This window comes from Neltuma alba, unplaced genomic scaffold (assembly GCF_004799145.2).
Source record: "Neltuma alba isolate B1F8T4 unplaced genomic scaffold, ASM479914v2 tig00011988_pilon, whole genome shotgun sequence".
In the NCBI taxonomy this organism is placed as follows: Eukaryota; Viridiplantae; Streptophyta; class Magnoliopsida; order Fabales; family Fabaceae; genus Neltuma; species Neltuma alba.
In genome coordinates this window covers 408,559-426,975 of record NW_021636561.1, presented here as the reverse complement: position 1 = coordinate 426,975, position 18,417 = coordinate 408,559, and the positions used below count along the sequence as shown (strand labels likewise).

Sequence of the window (18,417 nt, the reverse complement as noted above, 5' to 3'; positions counted from 1 at the left end):
TCTCGAAGCAAGTGTGTGGAGAAGGTGATGTGACGAAGGGAAGATGGAAAGCGACGGTTAAATTGGAAGAGATTCAGAGACGGAGGTGACGGAGGAAAACAATTGTCCTTAACCAGTTGATCCAAGTTGGGCACATTATCACCTACACAATTAAATTCACAAAAAACAATATCATGTGATCACAACTTAAGAATAATGGGAATAACAATTATTAATTAAAATATAGCATTTAAGCCACTTTAATTCCCAAATTACCGCTGCACTCAAATCTCACATTAATACTGAATTATGCTCAAAATACTGAATCAAGTCCCACAAAAGCCAAAAGTTAACAAGTAAAAGATATATATAAACATTAGACTCTGTCACACCCCAACTATTTCTCTCCAGCATTTTTCAGAGATCCGAAGAGAGAACACACACACACGCTCACACACAACATCAATCTTCTTCCCGGTTTGCTTCCTTTCAGTTTACTTTATGAACTGTTTCAAAGCTCCTCGCTCTTTTGTTTTGTCCCCATAGTTCTCTCGCTCGCATTTCTCGGGATTGCAATGGCGAAGTCGTCATCCTGCTGCGAGAAACAAGTAGAGTTAAAGAAAGGGCCATGGACTCCCGACGAAGACCAGAAGCTCACGTCTTACATTCAACTACACGGCCATGGAAGCTGGTCTTCCTTGCCTGCAAGAGCTGGTAATCACTCTACTAGCTCTTGTTCCTCACATGCACACACATACTGTTCACGAATCCGTTCTAATCTGAGAACCACCTCTTAAATTCTGGTGGCTGCTTCTTATATTGACATGGTACATTATAGTAATAAGTACAATATTGGAGACTTATCTGATAAGGAAGATATGAGTAATGAGTTTTTAGTTTGGATAAGGATAGGACTCCGCAGATGTGGGAAGAGCTGCAGACTGAGATGGATTAATTATCTAAGACCTGACATCAAACGAGGCAACTTCAGCTCGCAGGAAGATCAAACCATTATTCAACTTCATGCTCTTCTTGGAAACAAGTAAGTTCCATTCAATCATTTGATTCCTAAATATATTAATATGATTCCTGAATGGTTTCTTGGCATATATTTTATAATATAAATGCATGTACGTGCAGATGGTCGGTGATAGCACATCACTTGCCAAAGAGAACAGACAACGAGATCAAGAACTACTGGAACACCTGCCTTAAGAAGAGGCTGGCCAGAATGGGTATCGACCCCAACACACACAAGCGCATCAACGGCGCCACCAACCTCAGCCATATGGCTCAGTGGGAGACTGCTCGGCTCCAAGCCGAAGCCAGGCAACTCAAAGAATATTCTGAGCTTCAGATCCAGAACCAGCTCGGCTCCTCCTCTTCTCACACACGGCTCGTCCTTAACAATGTCACCCCTCGCCCATCGCCAACTCCCTGCCTCGACGTGCTCAAGGTATGGCAGAATTCATTGTCGACCGCCCCGTCGAATCCCTCAAAAGAGAACACCCACAGAATGCATAGCATGTACGTCATGATGCTCGCCACCGACGACCTGGAGTCGCCGGCGTCCACGTTGAGCTTTGCGGACACGGTCCCTGCCAACTCCAAATGTACCGATGGTAATACTTCCCTGGGGCTGATCAATCAAAGTTCACTTCCTTCCCCCACCGTCGTCGCAAATGACAATGGAGTCCTTATGAACGAAGCATGTGGAGACAAGGTGCGAGGTCTGGGGGGCGAAGACAATATTATCGCAGCCTTGGAAGCATTCAGATCAACACGGTGCAACCATAATGACGATGTGTTGGTGTACGGATTTAATGAGATGGCACCACGACAAAACCTGGGAGTGGGGGATGATTGGGAAGCCATTCTTAACCTCGTCAGTTCACCCCCATCCCCTGGAAGTATTTAGTCTTCTGCTGATTAGTATGCCTGAATAAAGAGGTTTAATTTGATTCTAAAGGTATCCAATCATAATTCTCTTCAGTATTTGTTTCTTTTCCAGATAGTGCTATTTAGTTTAACGAATTTGTTATTTGTTTTTGACTCTTACTGATTTCTATTTATAGATATTTTAATTTTTTTAAAATTCTATCTTTTTTTCTTTTTGTGCTTTACATTGATTTTACTGGACACCATTAAATCAAAACTATAGGGATCTTAATGAACTTGGAGGTAAAAAGAGAATTTAAATCTAAAGAAATAGACACAGATGTTTAGATTAGCGATAGTTCTAAAGATTCTTTATGACTTTAAAACATTGACTTCATGATTTAATTAGTTGTTTAGATATAATGAGAATAAATTCTTCCCTAATTAAAAAGGAATTAATATATAATTTGAGAGAAATTATAAGATACTTTAGGAGCAATTAATGATCCCTTCTAATTTGGCAGTAAATCCATTTTGAATAATCTCATAATTTGTATTTTGACATTCCACATTTTAGAGAGACAGTTAAGTTATCCTTCATACTCATTATTATATATAACTGTAGTTCTTAGGGTAATCGTTGGCAAAAAAAAAAAAAGGTTATTAGGGCAATCATATATTTGTGTACTCCATATCTATCAAGCATAAAAATTCCTTGGCATGATAGATATGTTTTGGAGGCTAAGTTGGTTTGTATCCGAAAACATATGTTTCAAAAATCTAAGTAACTTTGTAAAACTTGTGTCATTCTACTCATTCTTATTAACAAATGGTTCCAACCCAATAATTGACTTTCATTTAGAATACATCCTACTTTTATTATAAGCATGTTCCCATTAACAAGTTCAGAAACTTTGATTGTCAATCGCCCAATCTTATATTCCTTGCTTGTTCTCCTTACATCGATCCAAGTACAGTCTATTGTATTATTAACTAACAAATCATTGACATAAAAGTCCATCAAATTAGCTATTCTCAAGTTTACTTGCTGTTAATTTATTAAAGTTACATATTTAAGGTGTTTCCTCGCTCGTTCTTTTTTTTTTTTTGAAAAAAAAATTGCGATGGACTTTCATAAAAGTAAGACACCATAAAATTTCAACAATATTAAGCCAATAGAAGCAATCGGCAATCAAACCAATACTTAACTACTCAAATTAGCAATTATCAGTTCCTTTGTTTTTCTGAAAAATTTTGGTAAGTTTTAGCAAATCAATCCTTGTGAACTACTCCTCCGGTCCTTAATATAAGACTCATTTAAATAATTTGATTAGATTAAGGAAGTTAGGTAAGTTAGTTAATTATAAGAAAAGTGACACATTTTCCCTAAAACACCATAAACATCTTTTATAATACCTCCTCTCCCTCTTCTATTTGATTATACTTGAGGGAGTATTCATAAGGGTAATTAAGAGAAAATTGATAAATATGAAAAATGGGTCTTATATTTAGGACCAAAACTAACTTAAGAATTGGGTCCTATATTAAGGACCGGAGGAGTAATTTGGTATGCTGGTTATTTATATAGCAGAGAGAGAATATTATTTATTATAATGTACTCCTCCGGTCCTTAATATAAGACCCATTTAACTAATTTGATTAGATTAAGGAAGTTAGATAAGTTAGTTAATTATGAAAAAAATGACATATTATTCCTAAAATACCATAATAATCTTTCTTAATACCCTTCTCCTCTTCTATTTGATTATAGTTGAGAGAGTATTCATAAGGGTAATTTAGAGAAAATTGATAAATATGATAAATGGATCTTATATTTAGGACCAAAACCAACTCAAGAATTGGGTCCTATATTAAGGAACGGAGAAGTACTATTATATCCCTAATTTATTGTTTTGTAAATTATTATTTTCTTAAACACATATGTATGTATATTAAATAGGGGTAAAGTTAAAAACTTACTATATAAATTTTAAGATAGAGTTAATACTACCACCTTCAGTTCTTAATAAAAGCTAGTTGACTAATTTGAATAGATTAAAAAAACTAGTTAAATTAGTTATTTGTAATAAATATGTATTGTCTTTCTTAAAATATCCTTGTTAATCACGTATATTAACTAGAACTATTATTTAATAAAACATTTAATATGTGTAACTATTACAAGGACTACCTTGAGAAAATTGGATAAATAAGAGGTAAGTGGATTGAAGTCTTATATTTAAGACTTAATTAAATGTCGAACTAACTGTTATGTTAAATACTAAAGGTAGTATTATTTAGGATCTTGTGATTACAAAAAAACATTTTAAAAAAAGAGGATAAATGTCATGGGTTTCTTGGAAAAAGCTTCAGTTTCATCCTGCTATAAACTCCTTCGCCGGTTTCATTTTGCAAAAGCCTTCTTTACATGTTTAAAAATCATCGTTTAGAAAATTTTTATTAGTTATTACTCTGGGCTTTATACTAATGTGACGTTGTTTTCAACTGTGACTATTTTTCCCTAGTACTACTTCATAACAAGGTTTTATTGAAATGAGTTTGGGTACTTATCAAGAGTAATAAGTGTGCTCATTAAATCTTTACAGTTCAGATTTATTTTTTCAATTTTATTTTAAAAATAGTTATTTTAATTAGTATAAAATTTAAAATAAAATAATATTTTTTCAAAAATAATTTTTTTATTAAAAATAATAAATTAACATGTTTAAATCTTAAATCATTCGGGTTGGATTTGGACAGTTCAGATATGAGTACTCATCAAAGAGTGACAGGCCAAACTTTATTCCATTGACAGGCATCACCACGAGATGTTGATATGGTTGATTTAGTCCCTTTTTTTTTTTTTAGTGGTAGTGATTTAAGTTTTTCCTTAAAATAACTATATGAAGGAAAGTAGGAATCTAAAATTCGACGGGACCAGCAAATTGTTTCAGAAAAAATTATTACTGCTGTCAGAAAAGAAAAGCAAATCTTAATGAGTTGACAGAAACTGACTGGAAGAGGGGCGGGGGTGCGTGTTAATATTATTGTTGTTTCATAGAGTAATGTAGTGGGGCAACGCATGTTATACAGGGTATCCTAACTTACAGCGGTATTACTACCACTGTTTACTCATACATTAAACCACGAGCTCTGATGTGCCGTGTGCGAAAAGCAAACCCAGATTTAAATACTAATCTCCACTAAACTAGTTGATTAATTTCAGTAGATTAAAAAAATAAATTAAGTTAATTATTTATAATAAATATGTATTATCTTTTTTAAAATATTCTTGCTGATCACGTTTATTTGTTATAATTATTATTGTTAAAAGGATTATTTTGAGAAAAAATAAATCAATATATATGTATTACAAAATAGATTGGAGTCTTATATTTAAAATCGAAATAAAAATCAAACAAGATCTTATATTAAGGATTAGAAATAGTATATTGCAATCAATGTCTCACGCGTTTGCTATCAACTATCAGTACGGTGATTATTACTTCTCGATTTTAAATATAAAATTTATTTTATAATATAATTTATAGATAGCTATTATTTCTGTTTATATGCAAGTATTCACCCCCTAACAGAGCATTCAGTTGAATAATAATAATAATTAACTCAAGCTGCGGGCTAAACAATATGACAGCTTTTCCTGACTTCAATTAAAAAAGTCATCGTAACCCCTTACCCGTTTTAAGACCTGTTTAAAATGATTTATAAGGAATTTTTTAACTGTAATTTACGAAATACAACGTTAGTATATGAGAAAAGTTTTATTTCGTTTTACGTAAAATGTACTGTTTTAAATATGATGGCATTTATAATAAATTGAGAGAATTTATCTTTTGCTATCTATTTTATTTTGTTAATTTATTATATGTCATAAAATTAAAATGATAAGTCCAATAAGTAATAATCCAGATGGTAAAAAAAAAAAAAAAGGTAATAATCCAAAGCCTAGTATAAATTGTCCCCTGATGGACCGCTTCGGTATTAATTTATTAAACATTAACTCCTACAATTTTTTTTATACATATATATAGGAACTATGGGGGGCCAAATCCATAATTATTATATGCAATATTTTGCTTTTATTACGCACGTTATAAAAAATAAAAAATAGAAATAAAGGTGAAAAACAGCTTTTCTTTTATTTTTCTTTATCCAATCTGGATCGTGCGTGATACGGTCCGAGTTGATTGGAGCACGTGTTGCTAGTTTTTAATTTTATTTTTCTTTATGTTGTCTCTCGTAACCGAGCACGTTTTCTAATTGCGAAAATTCAAACTTTAATGGGGCCACCACGTACGGTTTTAATTATGATTTTTAAATAATGTTTTCTTACCAAGAAATTGACAACTCATAAATTAATTTTATTTTGAATTCTGTATACACTGAAATATTTTTTAAGGAATAAAAAAACACCAAAATATTCTCAAAAATGTTAAAGAACAAATTAGCATAGGTGAATTTCAAAATTTTAAATAAGACTATTTGTATTATTTTTTAATTTTAAAATAATTGTGAAATGAGAATATTATTCTTATTCCTGATGACTATTTTTATATAGTTATTAGCTACTCTAATTCAAATTTTAACTACTTTTTTAAAAGTCCAGTGACTATTCTTTTATATGTATTGACTACTCCGTTCTAGTTATTAATTACATTTGTTTTTAGAATTCTAATAACTATTTTTATTTAACTACTGACTACTCTAGTATTATGATTGACTATTTTTATTTTTAAAAATTTAGTGACTACTATTGTTTAACTATTGACAGCGACTGGCCACTGATGGAGTCGCTGGGACCGGAACTCTGGCAGCTAGAAACAAACTAAGGGTAATGAGGTGGCAATATTTTTAAAAAAATATGAAGGGCATTTGTGTAATTTAGCATGATTTGAAAATTCCAAAATGGTACAGGAAGGGTATCAACTCATATGGTCATGTTCTATTCGGTGGAATAACGATAAAATAGAAATCATCTTCTGGAGAGATGGCTGAGTGGTTGATAGCTCCGATCTTGAAAACCGGTATAGTTCGAAACAAAGAACTATCGAGGGTTCGAATCCCTCGTACAACAGGTCTGAATTAAAATTTTGAAATTCACCCATACTAATTTGTCCTTTAACAATTTTTAAGGGTATTTTATTATCTTTCTTCCAATAATAAACATTAAAAAAAATTTGTACGGTTAAAAACTTAAAATTAGGGTAATCACTTTTCAGCTAATAAACATGATACTATATCTGGTGCTTAATATAAAGGCTAGTTTGACATTCAATTTGGTTCTAAATATAGGAATTTAATTTTCTGTGTCTCCCATATTTATTCATTTTTCAATGTAATCTTTGTAATAGTGGTATTTGTTAAAGGTTTTATCAGATAATCGTTCTAACTAATACATATGATTAGAAAGAGTATTTTAAGAAAGAAAATACTTATTTATTATAAATAATTAACTTAATTAACTAATTGTTTCAATTTACTTAAATTAGCCAAATAACTTTTATATTAAAAACTGGAAGTAGTAGATTTTAGAAAAATAGTTGAGCTTTTATGTATAGTAATAATGCGGCAAATTTTTTTAAATCCATCTACTTGCTTTAATAACAATATTAGGGACCTCTTCGTTTTAAAATCAACATTTCACTCCAATCAATCAACACTAATATTCCCCAAATATGTTAGAATGATATTTATGGAGCAAAAATTAGGTTTATATTAGAGCGAATGATCTAGAAAAATAATATTTATCATAAAGGATAATAAAAATTGTAATTATCTTTAAAAAAAACAAGTACTAAGAAATAAAGTTACAAATACTAAAACCAATTGATTATTTACCGTTCATATAACCATGCTTGCCCACATATTATCAATTATCAGTAATCACCACGGCAATATTGTTATAAATCAAAATTTAAAATTATTTTAATTTCCCCCCCCCCCTCCTCCCTCTGATGTTGTAGGATTTGGCTTTGTATGTTTAGTGGATTTCTGAAGCAATTTGGATTTCCCTTTTCTCCTATATGATCTCGTCTTCATGACTGAGATTTAATCCAGATCTTTTTATCCTTATCAATGTATAGTTCAAATCTGTTACAATAACTTTCATAATTATGGGTTTTCGATCGTGTTTTGTGGCTTTGACATTGTGCTTTTTTAACATTCCCTTTTGCTTTGTAGCAACTGGTAATTCATGGGCAAGCCACGTGGTATGAGCAGTGAAAATTACAATTTTTTTTTATCGCCAAAAGAATTTGATATTTTTAAATTTATATTGTGATATTTAGTCTTCTAAATAATTACAATTTTTATAATTTTCTAATAAATATTATTTTCTCCAGGCTTTTCAATTTAATTTTCCTTTGACATTAATTAGTGTGCGCATGTGTTTGTAAAATGAGTAAACGTGCATTCAATACTCTGGTCTTATTTTTTAAATACATTTAACATTGTGATTTTATAGATGATGTATTGAGACCCCAGCCTTATTTTTCTGGTATTTCTAGGACCTCGATGCTATTTTTCAGTTACATTCAGTATCATAAATTTTTTGAGCATTGAATGCATTATACTACCTCAGGTTCTTAATATAAGAGCTAATTGACTAATTTAAGTAAATTAAGAAAACTAGTTAAGTTAGTTATTTGTAATAAATAGATGTTATCTTTTCTAAAATATATATATCCTTGCTAATCAATTATATTGGCTAGAACTATCATTGTTACAAGGACTATCTTAAAAAAATAGATAAATATGAAAGACAAAGTAGATTAATGTTTTATATTTAGGACCAAAATAAACATAAAAAGAGCTCTTATATTAAGGGCAGAGGTAGTGAATAAGATTAGGAATATAACATAAAATATCGTTTTACAATCCACTTATTTGAGAAAATAGATGGTCTTTTCTAAAATATCTTTACTAGTTTATTGTATTTGTTAGAACTACTATTATTGTAAGGATTATCTTAAAAAAATAGACAAATGTGAGAAACAAAATAAATAAAATCTTATATTTAGAATCAAAATAAAAATTAAACGGACAGTAAATAAGATACGGGATATAACATAAAATAATATGGTTTTACAATCCGCGTACAAGAGAACGGCCTAGGAGATCAAGAACTTCTAAAACAACCACTTTTAAAGGGAAGCACATTTCATATTCATCACTCACCATTTTTATGAACCCTACCAACCACAAGCCGACGCCGTCAAGGATGCAACTGCCCTCAGCTCTCCAGACAACGTCCCTGGCTACCAACTCCAACGGTAACACTACCTTTGGACTGATCCATCAAAGTTCACTTCCTTCCTCTTCTTCCACTACCACCACCGTTGCAAATGGAAACAGAGCATGAAGCTTGTTTTAAATAGTTTTTTAACCTGAGAGAATTGTTAGACAAAAAATTAAACTTATATGTTGCTATTTATATGTGACATTTAATTAATTCGCATAAATAAAGAAAAAGTTAAGAGGTAATACGTGACCCATTTTACTTGTATTTTCTCAAATATTGAGATTGTAAAAAAATTGTTGAAAATGGTATTATTAATAAAATGGTAACATGGGGGGGAAGTGTTATAAATGCCGTAATTAGCGTAGTAAATGATATAAAACATAACCCTCTTTCTTGTACTTTCCCAAGTGTTAAAATTGCAAAAAGATTATTGTAAGTGACCTTAATAAAATACTGTAAATAAATTCCGCTAGTAATATAGTAAATAATTTTTAACATGGTTTTTTTTTACTTTGATAGTTGCTTTATATACATTATCTTAATAAATCAGCTTGGTGGCTAAATCCTCGCTGAAAGATCTTAAAATTTTGCATTAGTTACGTTTAAAATAGCCTAAAAATCATGTCAGATAAATTAAATTAATATTTGGCCGGATTATTGGTCCCTTTCACAGTCCTATACGGCTCTCTGGGAACCATATAATTGATTTGGATCTTGCGTTGGATAAAAGTGACTGAAAAAGAGAGTTAAAATTATGAGCCCCCGTGATGTGGATCATACATATATAGAGACCTGAGGAAACAACTTCAATGACGCATAATCATGGAAGGCTTTGTGGGTAAGATCAGAAAAATAAAAATGAGGAGGGGATTGAATGTACCGGGTGGGCACGAATCCAAGTCGGATCACCTAAACTTTGCGGTCCAGTGTCAGGAATTTCCCTCCATTTCGTTCAAATGAGGTCATGGAGACCAACCGGGTTGGGTCTTATAAAAGGGACCAATTCCTCATAAAGTGACAAATCAAGATTTAAATTCCCGTTGAGAGAAGTGTTCATATTTAGTGCCTAATAGTGTCTCGAATAATATTGCCTCCAATAGAAGAATACTTAGATATAGCAACAAAAAAAAAAATGACATCGTTAAGAGACAGGAGGCATTAATGAAACTCAGTGCGAGTTAGATGATGTTTGAATACGTAAATGTCTTGATTAATAATTTTTTCAGGATGACTATATATTAATCTATAATTATTTTTATTATGTTTAATGACTTTATACACGAACTTCATGAAAATTTCTATGTTGAGAATGATAAACTATGAACATTGATGGATTTAATTTTATTGATTTCAGTTTTAAATACATTTAAACTAAATTGTTGTCGTTTTTGTATTTTAATTATTCAGTTATGTATTTTTAATAGTCATCTATCATTAATAGGGGTGAGCTCTTATGTGTTTACGATACAAGTTCGCGATTTGAGTTTACATCTCTGTCATGAATTTGCCTAAACTCATGAATTTGATAACTTTGGATACACCAAAGTAAGGGAACAAGAGAAATAGGCATGGAAAACACAGTGAGAGTCACCTCATCCTATTAATAGTGTGTGAGAGTGGTAATATATTAAGAATGTGTAATTTCTTATATTTCAAGAAACGTTCTAATGCATATTCTTTATGTTAGAAAATATTCTTTCCCGTTATTCTAATCATATACAAATCTTAATTAAAACAACCTGACTTATCACATGTGGATTCGAAGTCCAACTAGGAAAAACTACAGTGGTATATTACCTTCAATACTTAATGTTAAAGTTAGATAGCTAATTTACGTTATGAATGCTGAGTAAATTAGGTAAATTAGTGTTTCTAATGGATTGGTATTTTTTCCTAAATGTTCTTGTTAATCACATGAATTGAAATTATCATTTGATGTAATCTCTTTTACAGATCCTGTTAATAGGTAATTATTAATATTACCTATTACCTATTATGCATTTTCAACGTGTCTTTCAATGGAGCTTATCAACACAGCACATTATAATTAATAAAACTTGTTACTTAATAAATCATAATCAAATATTATTAAATGTGAGGTTCAATAAATAACATTATTAATTTATGATGACCTATCCCCGTGAAAAATCAAACGACATAATCCTGTCGATTCTGCTAAATGTATTTTTCAACGAAACTCACTTCTCAATATTACTTGGCATGTGGTTCTCATTAACTTATTCTTAATCCTTTTGCAGACTCAGATCTAACTGAAAAAGAAAATTATTTAGGACCATCTTTTAACAATTAACAACTTCCTACCCAAAAATCTGAATTATTTGCATTCACGACTTAAGATTATACTGCAATGTTGGGCAGCAATCGTTGGTCCATGATTATCCCAGAAAATTTAACGCTACATGTTTCTGTCATATGTAGGAGCTATTACAACCGCACAACCACAGGTTGCAATGTTCGGAAACATGTGGGGGGAGCATCCTTAGATCTTGAAGCTGTTATTACAACGTACGAAGCCGGCAGCTAAGCCTAACAGCCACACTACCGGCAATAACTCAGCTTCACAGCCAAGACCCCACAATACCAGAATACCAGAAAGACACAGACACATAATTTCAATGGCGGACCTATATTGGGGCCCACCAGCAGCAACAGCGCCTGCGGCGGCACGGCTTAGGCTGAAGGAAGAACAGATGACCTAATTTCCCTCATGCAGAGGCTGTAATGTACACCAGGTATAATCCGAGGATCAGAATTAGATATTGTTCCTAAAAAGATTTAAGGGTTATTTTTGAGTTGAAAGTATTGGTAAAGAAGTTATTGGTATTTGAAAATTTTTGTGCTCAACGCCGTCTCAGAAATATTAAAAAAGAAGCAATGACATCCTTTTCTATAAACTTGTTAATAATCAATGTTAATTTAATAACGAAAAATATTGCATTATAATATCAGGTGGGTCCGCTAACAAAAATAGTGGATTCAGGTTTGCTAACGGGCCTTTTCAATCTGCAACCGGATAACCCACATTAGCAATCATACTTGTTAACGTTTTCTGCATTGAAACTTGTTATACATTCATTTGAAAACTATCTAAGTAATTACATTATTTGTAAAACTCTAATTCAAGCTGCTAGCCTAATCAGCTCCTTACATTATTCTTTGGGCCCAAGCTACCTTCGTGCTAGTTTGGGTTGGCTAATATAAGTATTTATAAGCATGTTTTATGTAAGTCAAAACGAAACTTTTCTCATATACTTATTTCTTACTTCATAAATTATAATTAAAAATATGATTATAAACCATTGCAAACGAGTCCTTAATACAAATAATAAGTATCTCTAATTTAAGCTGCTAGCCTAATCAAAACCCAGTTTTTGTAAAAACGAGATTGGAGCACATTCCATGCTCACCACAATGATGAGCATGGAGTGCTCATTGCAATTTAGGTCATTTTAGATTTATTTTTTATGGTTCAGATTGAATTTAATTTTTTTTATATATTTTCATCAACTTTTTGTTTCAATAGATACAAAATTTAAAATAAATATAATATCATAACTAACTTATCTTTAAAAAATGAATTTATCATTGAAAAAATTTTATATTAAAAGTTTTAAATCTAAAACATCTATATTAGATTTTGAATAGTTTAGATTGTATTACAGTGATGAGTATTGAACGAAGACCCGAACTCTAAGGTGGGCTCTCCATATCTATGTAAATTAGTTATTTGATTATTTCTAATTAATCAGTGTGTTTTTTTTCCAAATTATCCTTCTTGATCATATATATGCATTAAAATTATTATTTGATATAATCTTTTTAACATATATAATTGCTATAAAAATTACTTTAAAACAAATAAATATAAAAATAAAATAAATTAAAATTTTATAATAAGATTAAATATGATTTTTAATTAAATCTTGTATGAAAGACAGGAGACATGATTGATAGATAGGAGACAGAAGTGAGTTGTGAAGGTTGGTGGGATAATTCATGGCCCTGTAGGCGTATTTGTTTCCTGTCATCGTCATCATTGTCAGCATGCACGCTTCCAGTGATTGATGGATGTTGCCTTTTTTAAATGATCATAAAGGAAATTCAATTTGGGTTTTCATGTTTAATATACAAAATGAAAATCCTTTAACCACAGAACTTTGAACGCGTCTTATTGGGCCTTAGAAGGGCATGGGATGGGAATCATAGACGGCTTTGCTCGAGAAATGATTCTTTGGATGTAATTGTGTTGATCAATGACGGAAATTACAGTCTTCATGATAATTGGAATTTGATCCCAGAAAGCCATGCAATGTGGTACAACATGATTGGCTTGTTGATCTTCAACACGTTCAACTAAAAAGGGACTCTGAATGATGTGATGGCTAAGCTTGCTCTGGCGATACCTTTTGGGCTTCATTTGATTCCCTCGATAAGTTTCGTTTGTTTACCACCAGCGGCTCCACTGAGTTTGCCCAGCAGCCCGCCAGTGAGAACTGTTCGGTGGGAGGGAATCTAGTCAAATTCAAGCAAACGAATATGGCGGACCCCTACATGCTTTTATATACACACACTCCTCTTATCCTAATTGTTAATTATTGAGTTGATTTTGATTCTAAATATAAGATATATTTGTTATATTTATTAATTTTTTTCTAAATTATCTCTATAAATACTCCATCAACCATAATCAAATAGAAAAGGAATAAAGGATATTAAAGAAGATGATTACAGTATTTTAAGAAAAACATGTCATATTTCTTATAACTAACTAACTTACCTAATTTCCTTAATCTAATCAAATTAATTAAATAGTTTTTATATTAAAGACCGGAGAAGTATAAAAAAAAAAAGTTCTTTACGCCTACAATTCTTTCTTGCTTGCATAAATGTCTTTTGATACTAGAATCAGTTTCGGTAAGTTCCTTAGATCCGGATCATCTATATTTAATTTGAATGGTTTAAATTTAAAATCTTTAATTAATTATTTTTAAGAAAACTATTTTTTTAAAAAGAATATTAGTTAAGAGATTGTATCTATTTTAGATTCTATACATATTCAAATACTTATTTTAAATAAATACAAATAAAAATAAATAAATCCATACCATCCAAATAAGAAATGGATGTTCTAGATCTGATGAGTTTATGGTGCTCATCAAAACCGAAACTAGCTCTGTCTTTGATACATGTTTGACAAAATTTCCCAAAAATATACGTGTAGAAATTGGGATTGTTTGTTGTAGATGGGGATAAATTTTAATTGATAAAAGATGCATCTATAAATTGTTTGACTTCACACACAATTTTATTTCTATTCTTTAGTTTTATAACAATATATTTATTATCTTTTAATTCTAACATCATTAATTTCATTAACAAATGACATTAACATTAAAATTTTAAACACGGACAAAAATATTCATAAATATTAAGATATTAAACTTGATTAACGGTTTTAAAGTTACAAAATTAAAAAAAATATTTTACCAAATTATTAAATTAAATTAAAATTTTGTATAAAATTAAAGTGTGTATGTATAAAATATGTGTTTGCGTGTATAATGGTAAATATTAACCTTGTCTCGCTCTCTTTGCAGCCTACCATTTTGCCTCTTGTGATAGTCATCAGAGGGAATTGCAGTTAAGTTTTAAGAAAGGGATTTAATTATTCTAAAGTCTGTTAATAACTGAAGAGCATCTAGTAACAAATTTCAATATAGGAAATAATAATTGGTTTATGCTACTCACTTCAATCACTTGTTATTAGGACTTTAAGGTGATTAAATTCATGCTTTGAGACCTATTTTAAATTCTCCCTTATTATTATATTATTACTCAACTTCCGCCCATTGATTTTGCCTATATTCCAAAACACAGTGAAAAGAAAAGATATTTAATACTCATTAAAATTATTAAAAAAATTTATAAAAGGATAAAAAATTTTAGAAGAGCTTTTAAAATAAACATGCAAGAGCGGGAAAACATATGGCCAATACGTGATCAGATTTTCCAGTACCTTCATTAATTTGCTCATTCAGGTCCGTACGTTCATTAATACGTTTCCCTCGCGAGGATCACAGAGGCTGTGAGTAGTTTTTTCCCCGCAAAATGACAATTTCATTCAACCAGATAAAATGTCGGTACGTACCAAAAAGTCTCTCCCTGTAACGGCTGACACCCAGAGTGAAAAAGCCCCACAAAATAAGAAAAATTATAATCACGCCATACTCAAAAGAATTAAATATAAAAAATCTTTTAAAATAATAAAATTATTCTGAAATTTTAAAAAATCTTATAATAAAAGATTTTATTTGTTTAATTATTAAATTGTCTTTATCTTTTTTTTCTTTTACAAAAAAATATACATTGACAACTAAAAGTGCAGTTATTAACAATTTAAGGTATAAGAATTAATAGCTATTGACAACTCATGTATTATATTTTTGTGACGTGTTAAGAAAATGTGTTGTCAATACCTTTCGTGATAGTTCTTAATTATTACACTTTAAGTTGTTAATGATTGCTTTTTCAGTTATCAATACAAAATTAAAAAAATTAAATATAATTTGATAATTAAACAAATAAAATATTTTGTAAGGAGGTTCTTTAGAATTTTAGAATAATTTGATAATTTTAAAAAATATTTTTATATTTAATTCGATGGCCTCTTATTGTAATTTTCCCCACGCAATATGAACAATGATACAAGGAAACAAAGAACATTAATGTTGACTGGATGTGATTTGACACCTCGAAGCATTGAGATAAGGATAACCCAGTACTCCACGACGTCCGCATCAGTGATGTTTGAACGATGCCTAAGAATTGCACCTGGACGAACCACAGGCTTGAAGAAGAGCAGTGAGAATTTGAAGCAGCCAACCAGGAACAGCAAAACGTAACCTGCCAAATAAAAGCAACAAAAAACACAAATACAAGACAAGAATAACAAACCATGCAATGAGCAGCTTAACACTTCCCCCAATCAACCATCTAACTAAAGCATTGTAACAAATAAAAGATGTTACTACATCCTATATTTAGGGCCTGTTTGGGTATCCCCAAACCGTGGTTTCAGAAGCACTTTTCCGCAAAACGAGATAATCTCCTCCACATATTTACTTCGTAATCCGTAAAAGCACTTCTGAAACCATGGTTTGGTTTCTATCCAAACACACCCTTAATATAAAACCCTATTTAACTTTTTATTTAGTCCTAGTTATAAGACCCTAATATATTATTTCTCTTATATTTATATATTTTTTTTCAAGATAGTCTTTCTAATAATAATAGTTCTAGCCAATACACTTAATTAGCAAGGATATTTTAGGAATGACAACACTTATTTATTACAAATAACTAACTTAACTTACTTCTTTAATCTCCTCAAATAAATTAACTGGGTCTTATAATTAGGACCGAGGTAGTATTATGCATCTTCATCCTCAAATGGATCCTCCTCCAATGTCGCAGTCTGTGATAACTTAGGTATTGGGAGGTCAAGTTCAGACTCATACGTGGAGCTCATGGATTTGGTTATTTCACGAGACGCATGGAAACCCAGATTTGGTGTATTGAAGGAATCCAAGCTCATGTATTTGTGAGAAGTCACGGCAAAGAGGAAGGAGTAGGAGAGAGACGAGAGTTGCTAGAGCAAGAGATCTGAAGGAATATTGGTGTGATTATTAATAGGCGCCTGAGGTGAAGAGGAAGAAGCAGTCCGTTTCATTTTCTTCTTCACTTTTTCTTCCTCTCATTTTTTCTTTCACCTCTCTCTCGTCTGATTCCGCTTGGTAATCCTATATTAGAATGTTTTTTTGAATTTGATTCCATTTATAAAATTATTAGACTGTTAGTCTAGTAACATAGAGCTTTCCAGATTCTACTTAGCTCATGGCTTTGAGGGTGAGAAGGGAAAAGAACAGTAGCCTTACGCAGTTATTGCTTGCCCATTAATTCTTTCGAAGAAGGTTGATGTGATATTTTATGGCCCCATGTGTCTTCTTTCATTATATTTGTCGTCGTCCATCGTGGTGTTAGGTTCAAACCCATCGCTCTAATTTCATACATAGAGCATGTTTTATAAAATATTTTAAATTTTAATCCTTTCTATAAAATATTTGATATTATTTTAAAAAGTATTACATATTTTTTTTACTGGACACATGTATTCTTTTATTAGAAGTAATCCTACTTAAGACATTATTGGGTATTAAACTTGAGCACATTTTTACAGTGGATTAGGAATTTTCTTTATTCAAATATTAAATTGTATTAAATTATTTTGGAAGTTACGAATGAGAAATTTTTTGACAAGCATTTATGTGTTGTTTATGTATTCTTGATGGAATATGTTTACATTATAAAAGTATGATCAATTTTTTGTGTAACTTGTTTTTTTTTTAATGACTAATGCATATAGTTAGGAATCTAAAAAGAAGTTCTCTTAAAATTCTAATTCATATAGCCAGGGACTTAAGGGCAAGTTCTCTTCAAGTTTTAGGGTCTGTTTGGTTTCTTGTTTTGAAAACAATTTTTTGTTTTTAAAAACATAAAAACAAAAAAACTTGTTTGGTAATTTGTTTTTAGTTACTTGTTTTAAAAAACAAAAAACAATACCATGTTTTTAAAAACTAAAAAGTCAAAACAACTTTCACATATTTTCTTGTTTTTGTTTTTGTGTTTTTTATTTTTTATTTTGAAAAATTTTGAGAAATCTTCTTCTCTTCTTACCTACTATCTACCGCTTATCATTACTAGCGATAACTACCACCTACCAAGTGTAATTTTTTATGATTTCTTTTTCAAACATGATTTTTAAAATTATTATTCAAACAAATCTTTTTGTTTTTTGTTTTCAAAAATTGTTTTAAGAAATAATTTTATAAAATTGTTTTGAAAATAAAAAAACAAAGAACAAAAACAAACAGACTCGTAATTACTTGGTTAACAATTTTACTTGTTTTGGAGTTGTGGGTGTTACTTTCGAGTATATTTTTTGAGTTCTTAGGGCCGAATTGTGTTTCTCTGTCAGTGGGCTCAGTTTTGTCAAAGTTTGTTCAGGCCCAACTTTGTTAGGTCAGTTTGTGAAGCCCACCAATGAAATTATTAATGGGGATATAATAGTCATCTGGGCATCAATTCCACAAACCCCCCCTCTCGGCCTTACAAGTTTATAATCAGGTCCGAGCACTGCGTCCAAGATCTGTAAGTCTAGATGGCAAAAAAAAAAAAAAAAAGATCTGGAAGTATAGCCATGTTTAATGCATCCAACTATC

General features: G+C 30.9%; 1 protein-coding gene across 1 annotated transcript; it reads left to right on the top strand.

The window, feature by feature from the left end:
- The first annotated feature begins 554 nt into the window (after positions 1-554).
- Positions 555-1,897, top strand: LOC114720507 (transcription factor MYB106-like). The gene is made up of 4 exons (XM_028906152.1): positions 555-693; positions 892-1,021; positions 1,120-1,378; positions 1,445-1,897. Exons 1-4 carry the CDS (start codon positions 555-557, stop codon positions 1,895-1,897), a joined length of 981 nt encoding a protein of 326 aa, XP_028761985.1.
- Positions 1,898-18,417: the final 16,520 nt, after the last annotated feature.

Excerpts from the sequence above, each read along its gene's own strand:
- LOC114720507 (XM_028906152.1), top strand. The coding sequence starts at position 555 with ATGGCGAAGTCGTCATCCTGCTGCGAGAAACAAGTAGAGTTAAAGAAA. Across the intron at positions 694-891 it reads TTCCTTGCCTGCAAGAGCTG|GACTCCGCAGATGTGGGAAG; the intron begins GTAATCACTCTA and ends GGATAAGGATAG. Across the intron at positions 1,379-1,444 it reads CCTCTTCTCACACACGGCTC|AATTCATTGTCGACCGCCCC; the intron begins GTCCTTAACAAT and ends AAGGTATGGCAG.